Here is a 17345-nt window from a genome sequence, read left to right on the forward strand (position 1 = left end):
CCCAGTCCCACCTGAATTATAATGGTTGAATATGGAAATGCTTCTGCTCTGGTTCAGTGCAGAGAAAAACAGGCTACTTTAAGGAAGGGCTCAAGGTAACCTTTTGTTTTGCTGTAAAATGGGCTAAGATATAGTGCCATGCACCTTTTTACTGAGTGCTTATATAGTTCTAAGAATCTCCTTCCCTGCTTCTTGGCAGTTGTGTCAGCAAATATTACTACTGCTACTGGCAATAAATAAAAACTCTGTTCCCCAAAAGAGTTGATTTTAACCTGAATTAGCCTCTCATTTCCTTTCAGTGAATGGCTACATAAACGGTTGTGTCAGTAGAAAATGAGATGGGGCTTGGATTAGAAATGAGCTGCAGGAGATAAAAATGGGAAAGGAGGATAGCTCTTGGAGTCTCCTTTATACTAGTGTAATTGCAACCCATATTGAGCAGGTAGAAATATTTTAGTTAAAAATCACAGCCTTAAATAAAGCAAGCTCCCTATAGAGCTTTGAAGTGCTGACCAGCCTTTCCTAATACATTAATGTAAACACTTAAAATATCAATTTAGATCGGAACAAAAGATACCTCTTTAGTCAGTTTGACTAGTGCATGCTTGTTGTTGAAATTTGCATTTCTTTATGCCTCATCTTGGACGACGGTAAAAAATGGCTACATGATCAGGCATAACTGTAAGGTCTGATTTAAGTTAACGCCTTTACTACAGTAGGAGCAGAGTAAATTAGGGTGGTTGATTATGCTTTTTTATTTTATTGCTGATGGTTAAATTCACAGTGTAGCAGTTACAGTTAGCAATCAAGCTATGGTATGCTGTGCCTGGTGAAGTGAAGCATATTTCAGAGAAAGTACTTCTGGAGCTCAAAGCCACAGTATCTTTCGAAGATATTGTTCTTCTAACCCTCTCCAAGACTCCATATAATTCCAGGAAATAAACCAACAAAGATCAGAGAAAGAGTTTATTTTGGCATGAAAAGAGTGGAACACGGCTATTGGGCCAGCTGCCCTGGGTGGCTTCCAGGCTGTGTGAACGGCGTGGGTGCCCAGCTCATCTGCCCTAGGATTCACGAGTGGGGATTGCAGGCGATGGGCACGGTCCTAACCTGCTGGCTGGAACCTGCTTGCAGTGGGTAATCGGTTCGTTAACTGAAAGCTTTCCTAGAGATCAGCAGCCCAAAACCCAAAGCTGTTGTGCAGAAGTTCCTGTACTCTTTTTGATGGTTTGGTGTTTTTTAAATTACAGCGTTTCAAAATATTTCCTCTAGATAGCTGGTTAGCACTACCAGTTAGAGCAAAAAAAGAGTATTTTTGCTTAATGCAAGGACTGTGTAATTTGTTCCCGAATTACTTAAATTTCTGGATATACCTCTGTCCTTAGGGAGGCACTTCACAGTGATTTAATTGTACTAGAAAAACTGGCTGATTAAAGCTTTCATATTACTTGTCTAGGACTGTTGTAGTAATCACTGGGTTATATTGCATGGAAAGTGCTATACAAGCACACAAACACCACAGCTCCCTCTACAAGAGGTGAAGAGGGTCCAACTAGGAAGGTTTGCTATGCTTGGAGGGGGGGAAACATTGCCTTTGGTTAGCTGGGTGAAGCAGTTTATTTTTGTTTAAATGAAGGTTTGCTACCTAGTATATGTATATAAGCAGTAGTAATTACAACTATTTCAGTTCTTGGGCCAGAATGGCTGTCTCAGAGATTTAGAGACTGTATCTACTGACAAAATGCCTTGAAAACCAAGGTAGAGACCTGAGCCTGCTGTGGATAGGGCAGAGTATCAAATTCTTGCTAGTACAGGATCTGACTTGATGGAGAATGTCAGCTACCAGAAAATTTAAAAAGTCAGTAGGGTGTGGGGGAGAATGCCTTTCCCCAAGAGGTGTTCTTCTGTTTTTATTGTGAGGTAGAAGAATAGGAGAAACACATAAAACTGACAGATGGCTGAAGGAAAAATGCAGAACCTGAAAAATGAAAAACTTCTGTGCTGTGGAAGAAAGCTCCGTTTTCATATTTCAGATGTGTACTGCAAGTATACCACTCTGATAGCAAGGCATAAGCTGATAGAGAGGTCCTTGAGAGCCCTCATGTAGAGGGAGCTCAGAATTTCTAGCTTCTTCACAAATAAAACAAAAAAAAGGGGAAAATTAATGTCTGTAATCCTGAAGCTTTGATGGACCTCAGTAACACTGTTGACTAGACAGCACATTTATATTTCATTAGAATAAAGCTCGCAGGATAAAGATGACCTAAGAGGAGAAAATGAGCTTGTGCACTTCTCTGTGGCTTATAAAAATCTGTTAAAATTGTTGTTGCTTAACCTTAGAAATAAATAGATTAAATGCTATCTTCCTTGGCTTGGTAAAAGGTCTTGGGGAAGCAAGTAACTGGAGGAGAAAAGAACTTTGTTTTTAATTGTAGGCACTTGGCATTAGAATTGCGTTTATTTATACCTTGCTGGTTTCTGATGGCTTCTGCAAATGTGCTGAAACGTAACAGAAATGCAGCCTCTCATCTGAAGGTTTACAAGGGTTGGCATTTATCTCAATTGCTCGTCATGGCTCATGACATGTTTCTTATGTGTTAGAGATAGTAGCTAAAACAAGGATAAAAAGCAGCAAATAGCCTAAGGCTGGAGGCTTTAGTCGGTGGTGTAGCTACACGGCTACATCTGAACTGATCAAAATCTGTCAGGTAGATGCTCTGAACTGGTGTTAATCCCATCCACAAACAAGACGGCTTGCATTTCTGTGCATGAACCTAGCTGCACCGCATGGCATCAACCAGCAAATTCCTTTAACTCTATATCTAAAGGATTTTCTATAACTTTATTCGTGCAAAGGGCCATTAGTAAGAGGATGGCTCTGGTCCTTGTGTTTCTGAATACAGGGGCTAATTAAAATATCGGCTAATTAAAGTATCGATGAGGTAGGATGAGGGTGACTGCATCTTCTCCCCAGGCATTGCAGGAGCTGTGGGTGCTTCTCCCTCCCACTGTGAAGGGCAGGGCAGCCACAAAAGCCCTAGCACTTGTGTGTGGTTTTGTTCCCTCTTAAGAATGATATTCAGATTTCCACAATATAGTTAGATACTTTTTAGTCATGCCATTCTTAAATTGACAAGCTCTATTGTTTTTTTGTTTTTGTTTTTTTTTTGTTTTTTTTTTTAACGGGTCATTTACATTTTATTTATAATAATATGAATTTTGCAACGTATTAACTTTATATTTGAGATCTTCTGGATTACTTCCACCCTATTCTGACATATATGTATGCATATCCACCTTTCTCCTTTTCTTTTGTATTGCTTCTGTCAGGACTTAACTGCCTATGTGATTTGCTTAGTATTTTTATTTTAGGGCAGAGGATTCAATATGAAGCAGTCACTGGGGCTTGAACTTTGCCGACATGAATGAAAAGCAAGCTGTGAACAGCTATTCCTTTTCCCAGCCTCTGCGCCACCTCTACAGTACTGCTGTCAGAGCTGATTGCGTGACTCGACTCGAACACACTCCAGGCAACATCAGCCCGGTTAAAAACATGAGAACAGCCAGGCTGGGTCAGGTTAAAAGTCCATCCAGCTCCGATCCTACTGTGAGTGATGAGTAGGGGATGCTTAGAGCAGAGAAACAGAGCAAGTACAAACAGTCCTTCTTCTGATGTGTGTACTCAGCATCTACCAGTCTGTGCTAGAGGGATTTTGCTGTACCCACACTGTTGTGTTAGGTAGCCCTTGGTGGACCTTTGCTCCATTAATTTATTGAATTGCTTTTTGAGCCTGCTTATACTTCTGACCTTCATCATCTCTTGTGGCAGCGAGTCCCACAATTCATGTGTGTGGTATGTGAAAGCGTATTTTTTCTTGTTTGTTTTAAACACATTCCCCACGACCCTCACTCTGTTGTGGTATAGCTCTTTGGTGATGGAAAGTCGTGAATAATCCATTCCCAGTTCATCGTCGTACTATTCAGGATGTTGTGCACCTCTGTCATACCCCTGTGAGTTGTCTCATTTCCAGGCTAAATCGCTAGTCATTCCTCATAGCAAATCTATTCCATTAAATCTGATAATCTTTGCTACATCTATTATTATATTATTTTTGAGATGGGGCAGCCAGAGCAGCATGCAATATGGCAGCAGCATGTGCTGAAGTTGGCACAAAGTGAGGGTGGCAGCTTCTTATCAGGGTGGGGAGGTGGAGGGATGTGGGAAGGAGCCCAGTTAAGACCCTTTTGGCAGCATTAAGCTGTTTTATCAGCTTAGTTAACTCAGGAAACTGCATCTTTACCATTCAGCCTTTTTTCCCAAGTAGCACAGATCCTTGTGAGACTTCTTGGTAACTTTACTCCACAATAATTAGCAAAAACTTTGTCATTTGGTGCTATATGAATGTCCTATGTTATGTCATTAGTTTTATGTACTTGTAGAACAGAGTTGTTATATAAACAATGAAAATCATTAAGAATTTGAATTAGATTTGTACACATACTTGAAAAATGAGGTTACAGATACATGGTCAAAGGTCATTCAGGAATGGAGCAGTTCAGTATTGTGTTTAAATCTCAAACATATTAAGTACCCTTTGAATTTATAGGTTTTTTAAGCAAGCAGATATACAATATCTCTGGCGTAAAATGTGCACAGTTTATTGTCGCTTATTTCATGCCACTGAAAAAGGGCATAAAGAGGGATGAGAGAACTTGCTCCTGTTTACAGAATAAAGTGGCAGTCATGTGCCAGAGAGGTGTGTATTTTCTCTTGTGGATAAATTGAGCAAGTTTGAAGGGTGAGAAAAGGTTAATATCAGTAGGGTCTTACTGCTTTTCTATGTCCCCTTATGTCTCTTTTCAGTGGGTTTGTTTATTTGACTTAAGTAAGACCTTATTTCATTACAACTTTCAGTTCCTCCAAGCAAGAAATGGCCACTCAAAGTAAAGGTGCAGGAGTGTCATGCTTCTGGAAGGTCTTGGTAACTTTATCTTTACTTTTCCTCTGCCCATTGAAAGGTGGTTCAAGATAAGATTTGCACCTGAAAACATAGCTAGGAATATTTTTAAAGTTAGATTTTTACACACTACACTGTAGCTGAATCGGTAACCACCTGCTTTGTGCCCACCCTGGGCAATGCTGGGGGTGGGAAGTGCCCTGAACAACATCAGTGAACAGACTGCACGGTTACTCTCACGAGCCTTTGTGTAGCGGATGTAACAACAGCTGACGTAAAGCAGAATGGACTCTGAGCCTTGGAAAAAGAAGGAAAAGAGCTCCAAAGAGCTCTCTGATGGGAATTACGCTGAGAGGTATTTTTGGCAGCTTATCGTCTGTATTTTGCAGTTGTTGCAGAACTTCGGGCATAGTTCTTTGTGTGATCTATAAGGCACTCGCATAGAAGAAATGAGCAATGCAGAATAGCTGTGTAGGTGACAGATGTTTTGCACATACACAAAAAGGGATGGCACGGTAAGGTCGGAAAGATAGCAATTGTGCAAAAAAACAATTCCTAGGTGAATGTTTTGTTTCCAGTGCTTTGGGAGAGGCATTTACAGAGAGTTCACAGAATTTATTTATTCAGAGTCGTCTTTGTTTCCTGCTCCTTTCCTGGCTGTGCCTGGAGGATGTTTCCGTGGAATAGAGAGCGGTGTTTTGCTTTGCACCAGCCTGCTCAGCAACTGCCCATACCTCCTTGTTTGATCAGTTCCCAGCAATCATTCTCCCCATGCCTGCTGATCATGTAATGGGCTCTTCTCCACCCTTCCAGCATCTCATTTCAGGTAACTGCTATAGATACATTCACTGCCATTTGATTTTTTAAGTTGTAAATATCATGCACGTGAGAATGAATGTCTAAAAGCACTGGGTAAAAATCGAAGCTTTCTGCATTCAGCCATTGAATGGTTTTCCTTGAGCTGGTTTTGCTACAAAGAACATTGCTTTTGGCTGTTCCTGTAGCAATCCTACAGTGCTTGCAACCCGTTTTCATAGAATCATAGAATCGCTTAGGTTGGAAAAGACCTTTAAGATCATCAAGTCCAGCCATTAACCCTGTCCTTAAGTGCCACATCTACCTGTCTTTTAAATGCCTCCATGCATTGGGACTCAACCACTTCCCTGGGCAGCCTGGTCCAATGCTTGACAAAAAATTGTATGAGTTTGTATGTTCACAAAGTGGGTGTAAAATGTGGCTTTTCCTTTGTATGTATCACAATATGTATGTTTCCTTTGTATGTATCACAGGCATTGAAAACCAAACCTCCCCTGGCTACATGAATCAACACCAGCTGATTATCTATTAAAAAATGCCTCCCTTGTTTAGCCAGAGGTGTCTTACAAATTATGTTCTTCTAATGCACCACCACTTTGGATGAAATATGGGCCTTCAAAGCCAGATGAAAGGCTTCAGTTTGGATAAATAAAATAAACAGAACTTCCTAACAAAACCAGTTGTACGATAATGTGAAAAGAATAGCAGCAAAGGCTCCTGGCAGTAATCTGACTGAGTTGGGAAGTTATCGGTGGCTTTAATTGGTACGCTCATTTTTTAATTTACAATGGCTACATAATGTAGGCAGGCCTGAGTCTCATTTAAACCGAGGTTTGTCCTTCCTGTGGTCATTCAGATGCAGTGGAAAGGAACGGCGCCTTAATGGTGTGTGGATCAGCAAGACCAAACCTACATCTGTCAGCCTCCTTTCTTACCACACTGGCTGTGCTCTGTTTAGATTGCAGATTCCTACCCTTGCTGTTATCTGTTCCTTTTGATAAACTCTGCAATGAGAGGAAATGTTTTTGCATCATTTTCGGGAGTCCTGTTTCCTGTTTGAGATCTAAGAAATGGCTTGTAGCACTAGGACCCTTGGGAACTTATTTTTCTGCGTGGAAACTAGACCAGCATGATGAGTACCCTCTGTGCAAATTCAATATTAGTTCTACACCTAAGGTCAAGCAGAAGTTAATGACCATTTTTTACATACAGAAATCAATTATGAAACCAACATTACATTTCATGCTTTTGTCATTTTAAAATGAAATAAAATGCTGGAGTAATTTATATTAGATTTATTTAAACCACAAAGCATAAATATCATGAATCCCAGATTAGTGTTTGAGAGAAAATGGCATCATTGTCACTTGTGCAATAGTTCATTCCCCAAACTACAAGCACTTTTATTCCATCCCATGCTTGCTGTGCTTTTTTAGATACAGGGGTGCTGAACAATGCTGTACACGGGAGTCTGTCTTTAATAATTTTTGCATTTTCTTTGTTTCTTTAATTAGCTGATTTACTCAGCTGATTGCACAGCTGTCTGGGCAACACCCCCCCAGGGGCCTGCCAACTGTTTCAGAGATATGTAGTGTACTCAGTGAAGGGAAAGCTGTATGATAATTTGCATATATATATGCAGAAATAGTGGAAAGGAATGAGAAGCTCACAGGCAATTTTTGTATTGCTAATAAAAGGAAACATGTTAAGGATGAGCTTAAAAAGCTTTCTCTTTTCAGTAATTTCTGGGAAAAGATTACAGTTTCACGGTAAATAAAGAACCAATTCTCAGTTGGAGGGTTTTATTCCTGGGATTATCACTGTCTCTTATATGCAGCTTTTGGGGATTTCAGACGTATTCAGTGCCTATTGGTTTTGCCCCCTTAATTTGGAAACAGGACTTGGAAAATACAGGAGTATGCACGAGGACCTGGTCTGGCTTAAAATGGTCCCCAAATCTGAGGTTTGTAAAGCATTTTATTTGCTGCTCATCTTCCTTTCCACTGCTCAGCGCTAGTGCCTTACGTAAGCTAGAGGATCTGGCTTTTAGTTTCCCCAGTGGTATCAGTATGAGCTATTCATTTTTTTCCACTCTGATAAATTAATAAGCATCAGCAAACATTATAACACTGTCAAACAGCTCAGAGCTGCCATAGTAACCAGTGTCTCTAGAGCTCGCTGTATACCCTCCACGAAGAATAACAGGGGATACCACAAACTCCATCGTTCAAAATAACAATAAACTTTTCAAAAATCATGAAATTAGGTTAGAATGATGTGATTTTAAAAAAAAAATGCTGTTTTGCTGTTTGTTTCTGAAAAGCTTCATGCTAGCAACTTCCTTTGGAAAAAAACAGAAAAGAAACATGCCTCTCAAAAAATTTGGGATATAAGAAGAATGCTAGAAGTTGTGAGCTTCCCAGCAGCTGACGATAAATCAACTGGTGCAGGCTGCTGGCAATTCAGAGCACTGGAGCCTTCCCCTGGGGAATATTCTTGCAGATTCCTGAGGTCTTTTCAACAGTGATGGTTTGACAGGGACAGAAAAACAGGCTAGAACCATCCAGCAGGGATGAGACGTGAAAATCTGTTGGCTTGTCAAATAAACAAAGTTCTTCTGTTCAGAAGTAGGCTCTTTACCACTTCCAAGGTGGTGTGTGTCTCCTATCTGTAAGGGGCACGTAGGTGCCTTTTGCTTACTAGCTAGAAAAAAAGCGATGCATGTATGAATTTTGATCACGCAGTACTGAAAAGATCAAAATCTTACAAAGGGCAGAGTGGTTTGATGTTCTAGGATGTTAGCAGGTTAAAGAACAGCACTAAATAATAAATGAACATCCTCATTTGAAACGAAGGAGCATCACTGAAAACATGAAGGACGTAGCCTAAGGGGTGACCGAGCTTTGTATGGTGCGCAAGGCTGCCTCTGGAGCAGCTGTGGGGACAGCGAGCTCCTCATCCAGCCCATGCACAGGCTGTGCAGGTGAGCCTGGCAGTGTTTGTGCAGCTGGGATCCCGCACGCTCAGGCTGCTCCTGAGGCTATGTCTGAGGGTTTGCAACATGCTAAGCGAGTTCAGTCTTGGGAGCAGCCTAGGGCAGTGCAGAGGTAAACTGTATATCTGCCAAGGGCGACGTTTATGGGCTCCCTGCCCCCAAGAGGCAGGCAGTCCTGGTCCTGCAGTTGGACTTCACAGCAAGCCCAAGGGCTGAAGCTGGAGGTGTGTGGCACAAGGGGTCTGGCAGCAACGCTGGCTTGCAGGGTGCCCTGTCCCCTGCCCTGCCTGCTGGCTCTGTTCTAAACCAGGTCATCAAACCGAGACAGGTTAAAAGTAATCCTTTGCCAAGCCACAAACCCCAAATGCTTTACGGTAGTAGAGAGGGAATAGTAAGAACAGGAGGTGTGGGACAGGCAGCAGTGATGGGGAGCTAAGCTGGCTTTCTGTCCTGGAACGGCCATGTGGGTGCCACCCAAAGTGAGTTGCTTATAGATGGACAGACGTCCCTGCCTGCTGTTCAGCAGCAAAATGGTTAACTGTGATGGCAGTCCTCTCTTAAGCATTTAAATAATTAGCTTTCAAAGTTAACACTCTATTAAGCCAAAGGGAGGAAGTTCACACCTCTCCTGGTGTTATTGTTCCAGTCTGGCTGGCTGCAGGAGCAGAATGACGCTAGTGCCTTGGTTTGTGTTGTGAAGGTTATCTTTGCAGCCAGAAGGGGTAGAAAGAAGAAACTTCATTTATAGAAAAGGAAGAAAGCACAATACAGCAAAGCCTCTGGGAAGATTGCAAGGCTGTGGGTTCCAGGAGTTGGTTTATGTGTGGATTTTTTTTTAACTGTCCTTTCCACTTTCAGTTGGGTAAAAGATTCTGCTATTTTGAATAGGACAAAGTATTGAAATGAAATAATGTGCATTGTATTATGTGACTTTTTAAAATCTTAAAATCATCAAACGTAATTAATCTACCTTCAGTTTGGGGCCGTACAGAACAGCTTATCGTGGAGGCACTGCTCTGTGGGTAACCCTGGCACCCTTGGCAGGATTCTCCCATAGGCAGGAGAAGGTCCATAGTGCTTGCAGGTAGCTGTTGTGACCCTCACTGTGTGCCAGTCTGTCTTGCTAAGGTGAGCCCTTTAGCATGCCTGTAAAGCTCCATGCTGCTGAGAAAGACAAGTCCCTTCCAGTGGCTTAAATCTACTTTAAACTTGGTAGTGTGGCAGTAAAAGTGAGGGAGCACTGTTGGTCAGTAATGGTGACACAAAGGACGTGCTTGGTTCCACTGTGAGCGATGGTTACATTCCCCTTCCCTTCACACCCCTGTGTGATGGCTGATTCTGCTGAGGTAGCTAGTACAAAATGATTTAATTTTGTTTCTTATTTCTTTGTTATTTTTTCTGCTGATTTAATAAGCTGAAATGGGATTACTAACGGACAAGGCTCTCCCCCGCAAGAATTCTCTGTTCCAACATTAGTTTACAGAAGAATCTGCTAGCAAAACTTCAGCTCTGGTCCATGGGGGCACAAGGAACTGAGATCAGATGATGGCCCTTGTGATCCTTAAGTGACCATAAAAAAATCAACATCCTGAATTCCCAAGGCTAACTTGCAAATGGACACATTTGAACTGCACATTAGCAAGCTAATGCTCATTTAACATCTTTTTCTTCCGTTCATTGTGACCTCTCCTCCAAAGGAGGAGAAATGCTGCAGGTAGAAAAGGGAATTCACAGAAATCATAGAAAGTCACACTATGTTTGGTTGCATTTTTTTTTTCTGTCACAGGTCTCAAGCCTGAAACCAAACATAACATTAAATAGATACATACAGATCAGGGTAAACCACCTTTGCCTTTCCCTGGTGTTGCTGCTTTGTGAGACGTGCTGGGGTATTTGTATCAAGGAGAAAAGCTGGGTTTATGCTGGCAGAGAAGAAAGGGTTTGGCCCAGCTCCAAAGTTCACAACTTTTTTGTACGTACATGCTACAATTTTAGGGAACTGTCCCAGAATCAACACTCGCCTGGGAAATGCTTTCCCATCCCACCCTAACCTTCCACTCACTTTCCCTACAGTTGAATTTGCAACGTCGAAGCAATAAAAGGCCAACTGACAGTAAGTGGGAAATTGTCCTTGAATTCTTATATTTTATAACAGAAGTTGTATTGCATGCACAAGAGCCCACGAGGGCAGTGCCTGGGCCAATTCAAGGGGTGTCTGTGGGTTGTCACGGGGTTAGGAGGAACACTGTGTATAGAAATACAGCAATTGGTTTCTTCTCTGTGTGTGTGATGACCCCTGTGAACATAAATTTCTGAATACACTGTAATATTTTAAAAGATTCGTGTTTTTTCTGCATTTTATAGACAAAACATGTAGTAATGTTTTCATACAGAAACCAAGAAAATACAATTAAGGGTTGTTATTTGTCTGTGCGGCCACTTCAGCCTTCAAAGGACTATGTTCTTGTGCTGGAAAAAAAATGTATGAGATGGTGCGATTTTTTTGAGTACTGGTCCCTGGGTTTAGTTAAAGGGGTTCAAATTGGGGCTGTTTCTTATGTGTTTGGATAACAGGCAGAGAGGACACAAAAATCAAGATTATGATGGAAATTTCATGAAAAAGAGGCTGGCTGCTCCCTCTCTCCCAAGAGGGCTGCGAGAACGTCAGTGTGAGGTCTGGGATTTTTTCTTTTCCTTTAAGAAAATATTTACTGGTTCTTTTCTACATTCCTTACACAGTCTAAACAACATTGAAGCCAAGGGAGCTGGGTTTGGATTATGAACTTTTTCAGCTTTTTTAGAGTTTAGCTGTGAAATTGCTGATAAAACCAGCTTTTTTCTTTTTTTTTTTTTTAAGCTGTTCACTTAGGGTACATGTAAACCAAGATTGGTTTCTCATCATCTTTAAAATTGCTCATGCTAAAATTTTTCAACACTCAACGATATCTGGATCCATTGGGATTGTGGACACGTACCCTCTTTCTCTTTCCCTTTGTGTTAGGTGAAAGATGTTACTGCCCTCAGCCCCAGGTGTTTGCTCCTTGTCACTAGCTCCCCAGCCAGATACGGTCCCTTCACTAATCTGCCAGCCCAACCAGGTTAGCAACAGCATGCTGCTCCTCGATGGTCCGCCTGTTTGCTTTGCTTGAAGATGCTCTGGGGTGCTTGCCCTGGCACTGGGCAGGGAATGGGACACTTGTAGTAGAGGCTGGTGACAAGAAGCCGGTTGGCAGCCACTAACCTTTTCCCCTGGCACAGCTGTTTGCAGAGCGCCCATCTGCTCAGGCTTGTCGGAAAAACTGGCTGGATCAATGTAAATCACTTAAATCTGGACCCGTGGTCTTGTTACTAGCAAGGTGCCACTCCTTTAAATGCCATGATTAATAGCCGATGTCTGTGGGGATATTTTGCCCATCAGTGGCTACAGCAAATTGATTTTGGGAGAAATCAGAAAATTGAAAGGAGAGTTGGGGAAATGTTGTGTTTCTGCTAACGCAGCCACAGACTTAAGTGATTTGCAAGTGCTCAGACAACCGTTTTTTAGCATTTGTTAATGCCTTCTGGCATTGCAACGTTCCCAGCTCATGCCGGTTGTTCTGAATAGCATTTGGCAAATGGATGTCCTGAATGCTTTGTGTCCCCTGCAGCGGCAAGGGGTACAACAGGGTCACGCACGTGTGGGAGTGTGCAAGAGGATGAGGCAGCTCTTGGGGAGGAAGGCTGGGAGATGGGTTACAAGGGAAGGGACTGCACAGAGCCCCCAGCCTGGCTGGGTGAATTAGGCTGCCTTGGGAAACCCTGACCTGCACTAGGAAAGCAGGGGCCACATGGGGCTGTCCAGGCAATCACTCTGGTTACTGCTTCATTGGGTTGTTACTTTTCCAGCCTGGGGCAAAGATATGCCACAATGTCCCAAGCACGTTTTGATTTTGCCTAGCTTGAAATGCTGCTGGGATTTAACCCCCATTATACATGCTTTCTGTTATAGCTATAGATTGACCCTGTGTTTTCAGCATTCACCTTGAATTTCAGAGGTTGGCTGGTAAAGTGATGTCAGCAAACCCACTAGTGAAGATTTATACCAGACCTCTGTTTTCCTTTGATAATGGATTAAAAAAGATCCCTGAATGGAACAAAGTGTATTGACAAAATTACCCCCCCCCCCCATAATTACATTTTTATTACTTACTTTTTTTTTTTTTTAATAGCATAACTGTGGGGGAAGAAAGAAGAATTATACCCTATATGGCATAGCAATGTCAGCAGAAATCCTGCAATAAAAAGAAAATAAATCCATATGCTTTATTTTAGAGGTCAAGAACAGTCTAAAGTTACTTTTCTTTTAAGTTGATGGATGCTGCCTAAAGGTTAGGCTGCTTTTTGTCTGCAGCAGACCCAGAGCACCCACGCAGACACACCAAGCTAGACCTCATGGCTCACGTTACATGTATTAGCTCAGCCATGGTAACCTGATTGTGTGTCTAAAGATTCAGGCTGAGGGTTGAGGAGAGCTTAGGTGAGGGTGGCTGATGAAGGTAGTACTGCTACTCCTACAGCCAGCTGTTCATCAGTCAAATCTTGGGCTGCCTCAGCTCACAGACATAGTTTTAAGGCAAAATGGGACTGGTGATCCTTGTCTGAAAACACAGTTCTGTGAGCTGTGGCAGTTCAGGTGCAGCCTGACGACCAGCTCAGGTACCCAGGGGTAAAGGAGAGAGGAGGTGGACAGGAGGAAGCACACAAGCTGAATCCTCCCGCCCATCCCAGCCTGGTGCTGTTCAGGAAATGGATTTGCTGGTTCTACCACTTCAAGGACGCTTTTGTTTTCACAACTGCCACGGCTACACTGGCAGATCATTAGATGTGTACACAAGATCGATGATATTTGAGTATGGTGCTTGTAAGTAAATGAGTATGGTGTAAGGTAAAGTCAATTCTCATGTGTTTCATTGGGTCTGACCCTCCTAACCTGCCATGTGTCACATTTCAGAATGGCTGAGTGCTTAATGTCGCACTAAAATACAGTGGGTGGGCATGTTGACTGGAAGGGTATCTTGGGCTAGAGCTAGTAAAACTACCTATAGATATAGCTGTTAGCAATACGGAAGTCTGATTGTCTCTTCAGAAGTGGTCCTTGTTTCTTTAGCTAGGTAAACTGATAACTCTGGTTTCCATCCGTCCAGAGCTTACATGTTTGATCCAAATCTTTTTTCTTTAGTCTGGCAAAACTTGCTGGTGATAAGCAATGTTAACAGAGCGAAGTTTCTGGTTTCTCTTACTGTGTCAGCAGCAAATAACCTTCAACAGAACATCTTCTGCTACCATTTATTTCCGGAGATGACTTTCATGGATAGTGGTGGTGTTTGTTGAGATCACTTTGCTTGCAAAGAATTTTCCAAGGCTGAGATGAAGGATAAATCTGCTTATTTTGTTTAGTCTGAATTGACCTTCTGCAATATAATGAAAATAAAAGTATGTCTGATTTTTTTATTCTTTATGAGTTATCAGGTCTTGTTATAATGTATGGAAAAGTGGAGTTTCCTTAAATGTCACCATTTTATCAGGACTAACAGTAGCAGGAATATAACTATTTACTACTGCATTTTGCTGCCTGGAAAAATTAAGGTATACCCTATTTAGGATTTGTCCAAACCCAATAAGGTATACCTTATAATATTTGTCCAAAACCACTCAATGAGTTAACTAGAAAGCTAAACTTGGAACAAGGTTTCTTGAATGGTCATCCTATTTGATCTAAACTGGGCTGCTTTGCTGCTGCTTGTGATTTGAACTTGCCTGCTTCCAATACATTCCCTCTTTCTTATTTTAGCAATTCATCAAAATGAAGAAAACAGCAGTCAAGAAATAAGAGGACTAGAAGAGCTCAAGGATACCTCTGATGCTCAGGTAAATGTGCAAGATTAATGGTGTCTCAGGGACTTTTTCAGATCTACAAGTTGAAGGATCTTCTTTCAATAGCTCTGGGAAATGGATTTTCCTCCGTGTTCTGCGCAGGGAGCCCGTAGGAAGGAGAAAGTCTGCTGGATCTTGTCTTATGTGACTATTTAGAATAAGATTGATGATTATCCTGGGAATTAATCCCATGATGTTGAAATCAGACAGCATTCTTAAACTATCTCTCTGTTCTTTTTAGATAATACACATAGCATATACCAGATGTGAAAATAAAATAAGATGTGTTTTAGGAGGCAAGGGCATATGACATTTTGATTGAATTTTAATCACTGCAAGTAGACATGCAATGAAATGAGGATACTTATTAGTCACTCGGGTGTAAGCAACAACCTTTTCCTCTCCTTCCCCAACTGCCCTCGTTTACAACTAAAGCATACTTCTAGATATTGCTCAGAAGAAACTTAACTGCATTTTAGAGTATTTTATTGTGGAATTGCATACCCTTTTTAATTCTGTGAAACTTTTTTGATTAATCTCCAGTTCATTCAATCATTCAGTTCATGCATTCAAACTGTGCAAGTGTAACTGTATTGCTACTTGTATTGGTACTGATTATTGCTTTTAATTTAAAATCGATTTCTCCCAGTCTTGACTGTTTTTTTTTCTTCTATTCCTCTTGAAAATCTCATGTTTCCCACCAGTTGCCACCTTTTCTCCTTCCTACATATGCAACTTGCAGTTCCTGTCTCTGATTTATCTCCTAACACCTTGCTTGCTAAAAAGCTGTGTGTGAGAAAGACAGGATTTGCACTGATGTCTGTGAGCAAGCCTAGCTTCTGGAGTACAAGCCACGTAGCCAAGTTACCTGTATCTTTCTAATGGCAGAGGCTGTCTCGACCACAGTGAGCCCAGGAGGGGCTGTAGGCAGCTCCGGTAGCCAGTAGGTCGAGGGAGGCGATTCTGCCCCTCTACGCTGCCCTGGTGAGACCCCACCTGGAGTACTGCATCCAGCTCTGGGGTTCTCAGCACAGGAAGGACATGGACCTGTTGGAGCGGGTCCAGAGGAGGGCCACAAAAATGATCAGAGGGATGGAGCACCTCTCCTATGAGGAAAGGCTGAAAGAGCTGGTGTTGTTCAGCCTGGAGAAGAGAAGGCTGCAGGGAGACCTTATTGCAGCCTTTCAGTACTTAATGGGGGCTTAGAAGAAAGATGGGGACAGACTTTTTAGCAGGGCTAATAGCGATAGGACAAGGGGTAATGGTTTTAAACTAACAGGGGGAAGATTCAGACTAGATACAAGGAAGAATTTTTTTCCGATGGGGGTGGTGAAACACTGGAACGGGTTGCCCAGAGAGGTGGTAGATGCCCCATCCTTGGAAACATTCAAGGCCAGGCTGGATATGGCTCTGAGCAACCTGATCTAGTTGTAGATATCCCTGCCAATTGCAGAGGGGATGGACTAGATGACCTTTAAAAGTCCCTTCCAAAGCATTCTATGAACTGGGCCATGGCAGACACCTGGAGAGTGCAGGCAGAAGAGTGGAGGACCATGCAGATATGTCTACTGCGTCAGTGTGTAACTGGGCTTTTCTAGCATACTTGTCAGAGTAATGCTCGAGCAAGATGTTCGGAAACGGCCTGCTCTTTTCTTAATTGCACACAGTTTCAAATCTATTAAAATAAACAAAAAAGTGTAGTAGGAGCCCTAATGAGTGAAAATTTTATTACCTGACTTTGATTCCTAATTCACATCACTGTGGTGTTAAGGATCAGTCTTCTAGAGCTCAGCTGTGCATTACAGGTCTATAGAAAAGAACCAGGGGGATATACTGACCTCACTGCACAAAAAATCTGGCTTTGTCTTTTTCAGGTTTCATATATGCTCAGTTCTACTTGATTGTTGTAGTTCTCATTATTTTTTTTTAAAATGTTTGTTCACATTTATGTCCAGAGATATAAAGACTATGACGTGTGCTCAAAGCTCCTAAGTAGCCAGCTAATAAGATTACATGGGCAGATTATAAAAACCCATAAGAATTTGTTATTGGGATATTGATTCCTTCAGCTTTTATTTGGCTGGATACCAGCTTCTAAAATGTGAAAGAATTTGAAACACATTTAAAATTAAACAATTATTAAGTGAGCAGTTAACAAAGGTGCTCAAGTGCCCAGGTGGGAGGAGAGCAGGAGCGTTATCAAAGCAGCTGTTGCTCCAATTTGTTTGTCAGTGCCATAAAAATGACATCCTGTGAACACCAAATACAGTTTGGTTCAAGGGTATGAATGATTTTTTTTTCACTTTAGTGTGCATGTGACTGGAGCAAAGCAAATGATCTTTTGAGGCAGTGGCATATGGTTTCAAGTTTTCAGGTTGATCAAAGGTGAAGCCTCTAATAATTATGTTGTTTTCACCAGACACAGAAGGAGACAGAGGTGCCCTGGGAAAAAAACAAACCACCACAAACCTCTTCTGTTAGCAGAGTTGAAGGGTGTGGTGCCTGCTCTAAACACCACTCTCTGGGACGGAGGCTTGACTTACATTGGAGTTAGTTGACAAAATTCGTAGAAGTGTGGAAAAAATTCAGTATAGAGATTTTTAAAAGTGAGCATGCTGTAAACAATGTAAATAATGTAAATAAAAAATCGCATGCTGTCTGCC

At 41.8% G+C, this 17345-nt stretch overlaps 1 protein-coding gene across 2 annotated transcripts in view; it reads left to right on the plus strand.

Annotated features, from left to right (window-relative positions):
• RAPGEF5 (Rap guanine nucleotide exchange factor 5) overlaps window positions 1–17345 on the plus strand; it is a 167452-nt gene that overhangs the window by 52285 nt on the left and 97822 nt on the right. For both annotated transcript variants that reach the window (XM_087773465.1, XM_087773455.1), the window contains exon 8: window positions 14600–14676. In XM_087773465.1, the coding sequence (XP_087629591.1) occupies window positions 14600–14676 (77 nt within the window). The remainder of the gene's footprint in view (window positions 1–14599; window positions 14677–17345) is intronic.

This window comes from Nipponia nippon, unplaced genomic scaffold (assembly GCF_047370975.1).
Source record: "Nipponia nippon isolate SJK-2023a ecotype South Korea unplaced genomic scaffold, ASM4737097v1 scaffold_1, whole genome shotgun sequence".
NCBI classification, from domain to species: domain Eukaryota; kingdom Metazoa; phylum Chordata; class Aves; order Pelecaniformes; family Threskiornithidae; genus Nipponia; species Nipponia nippon.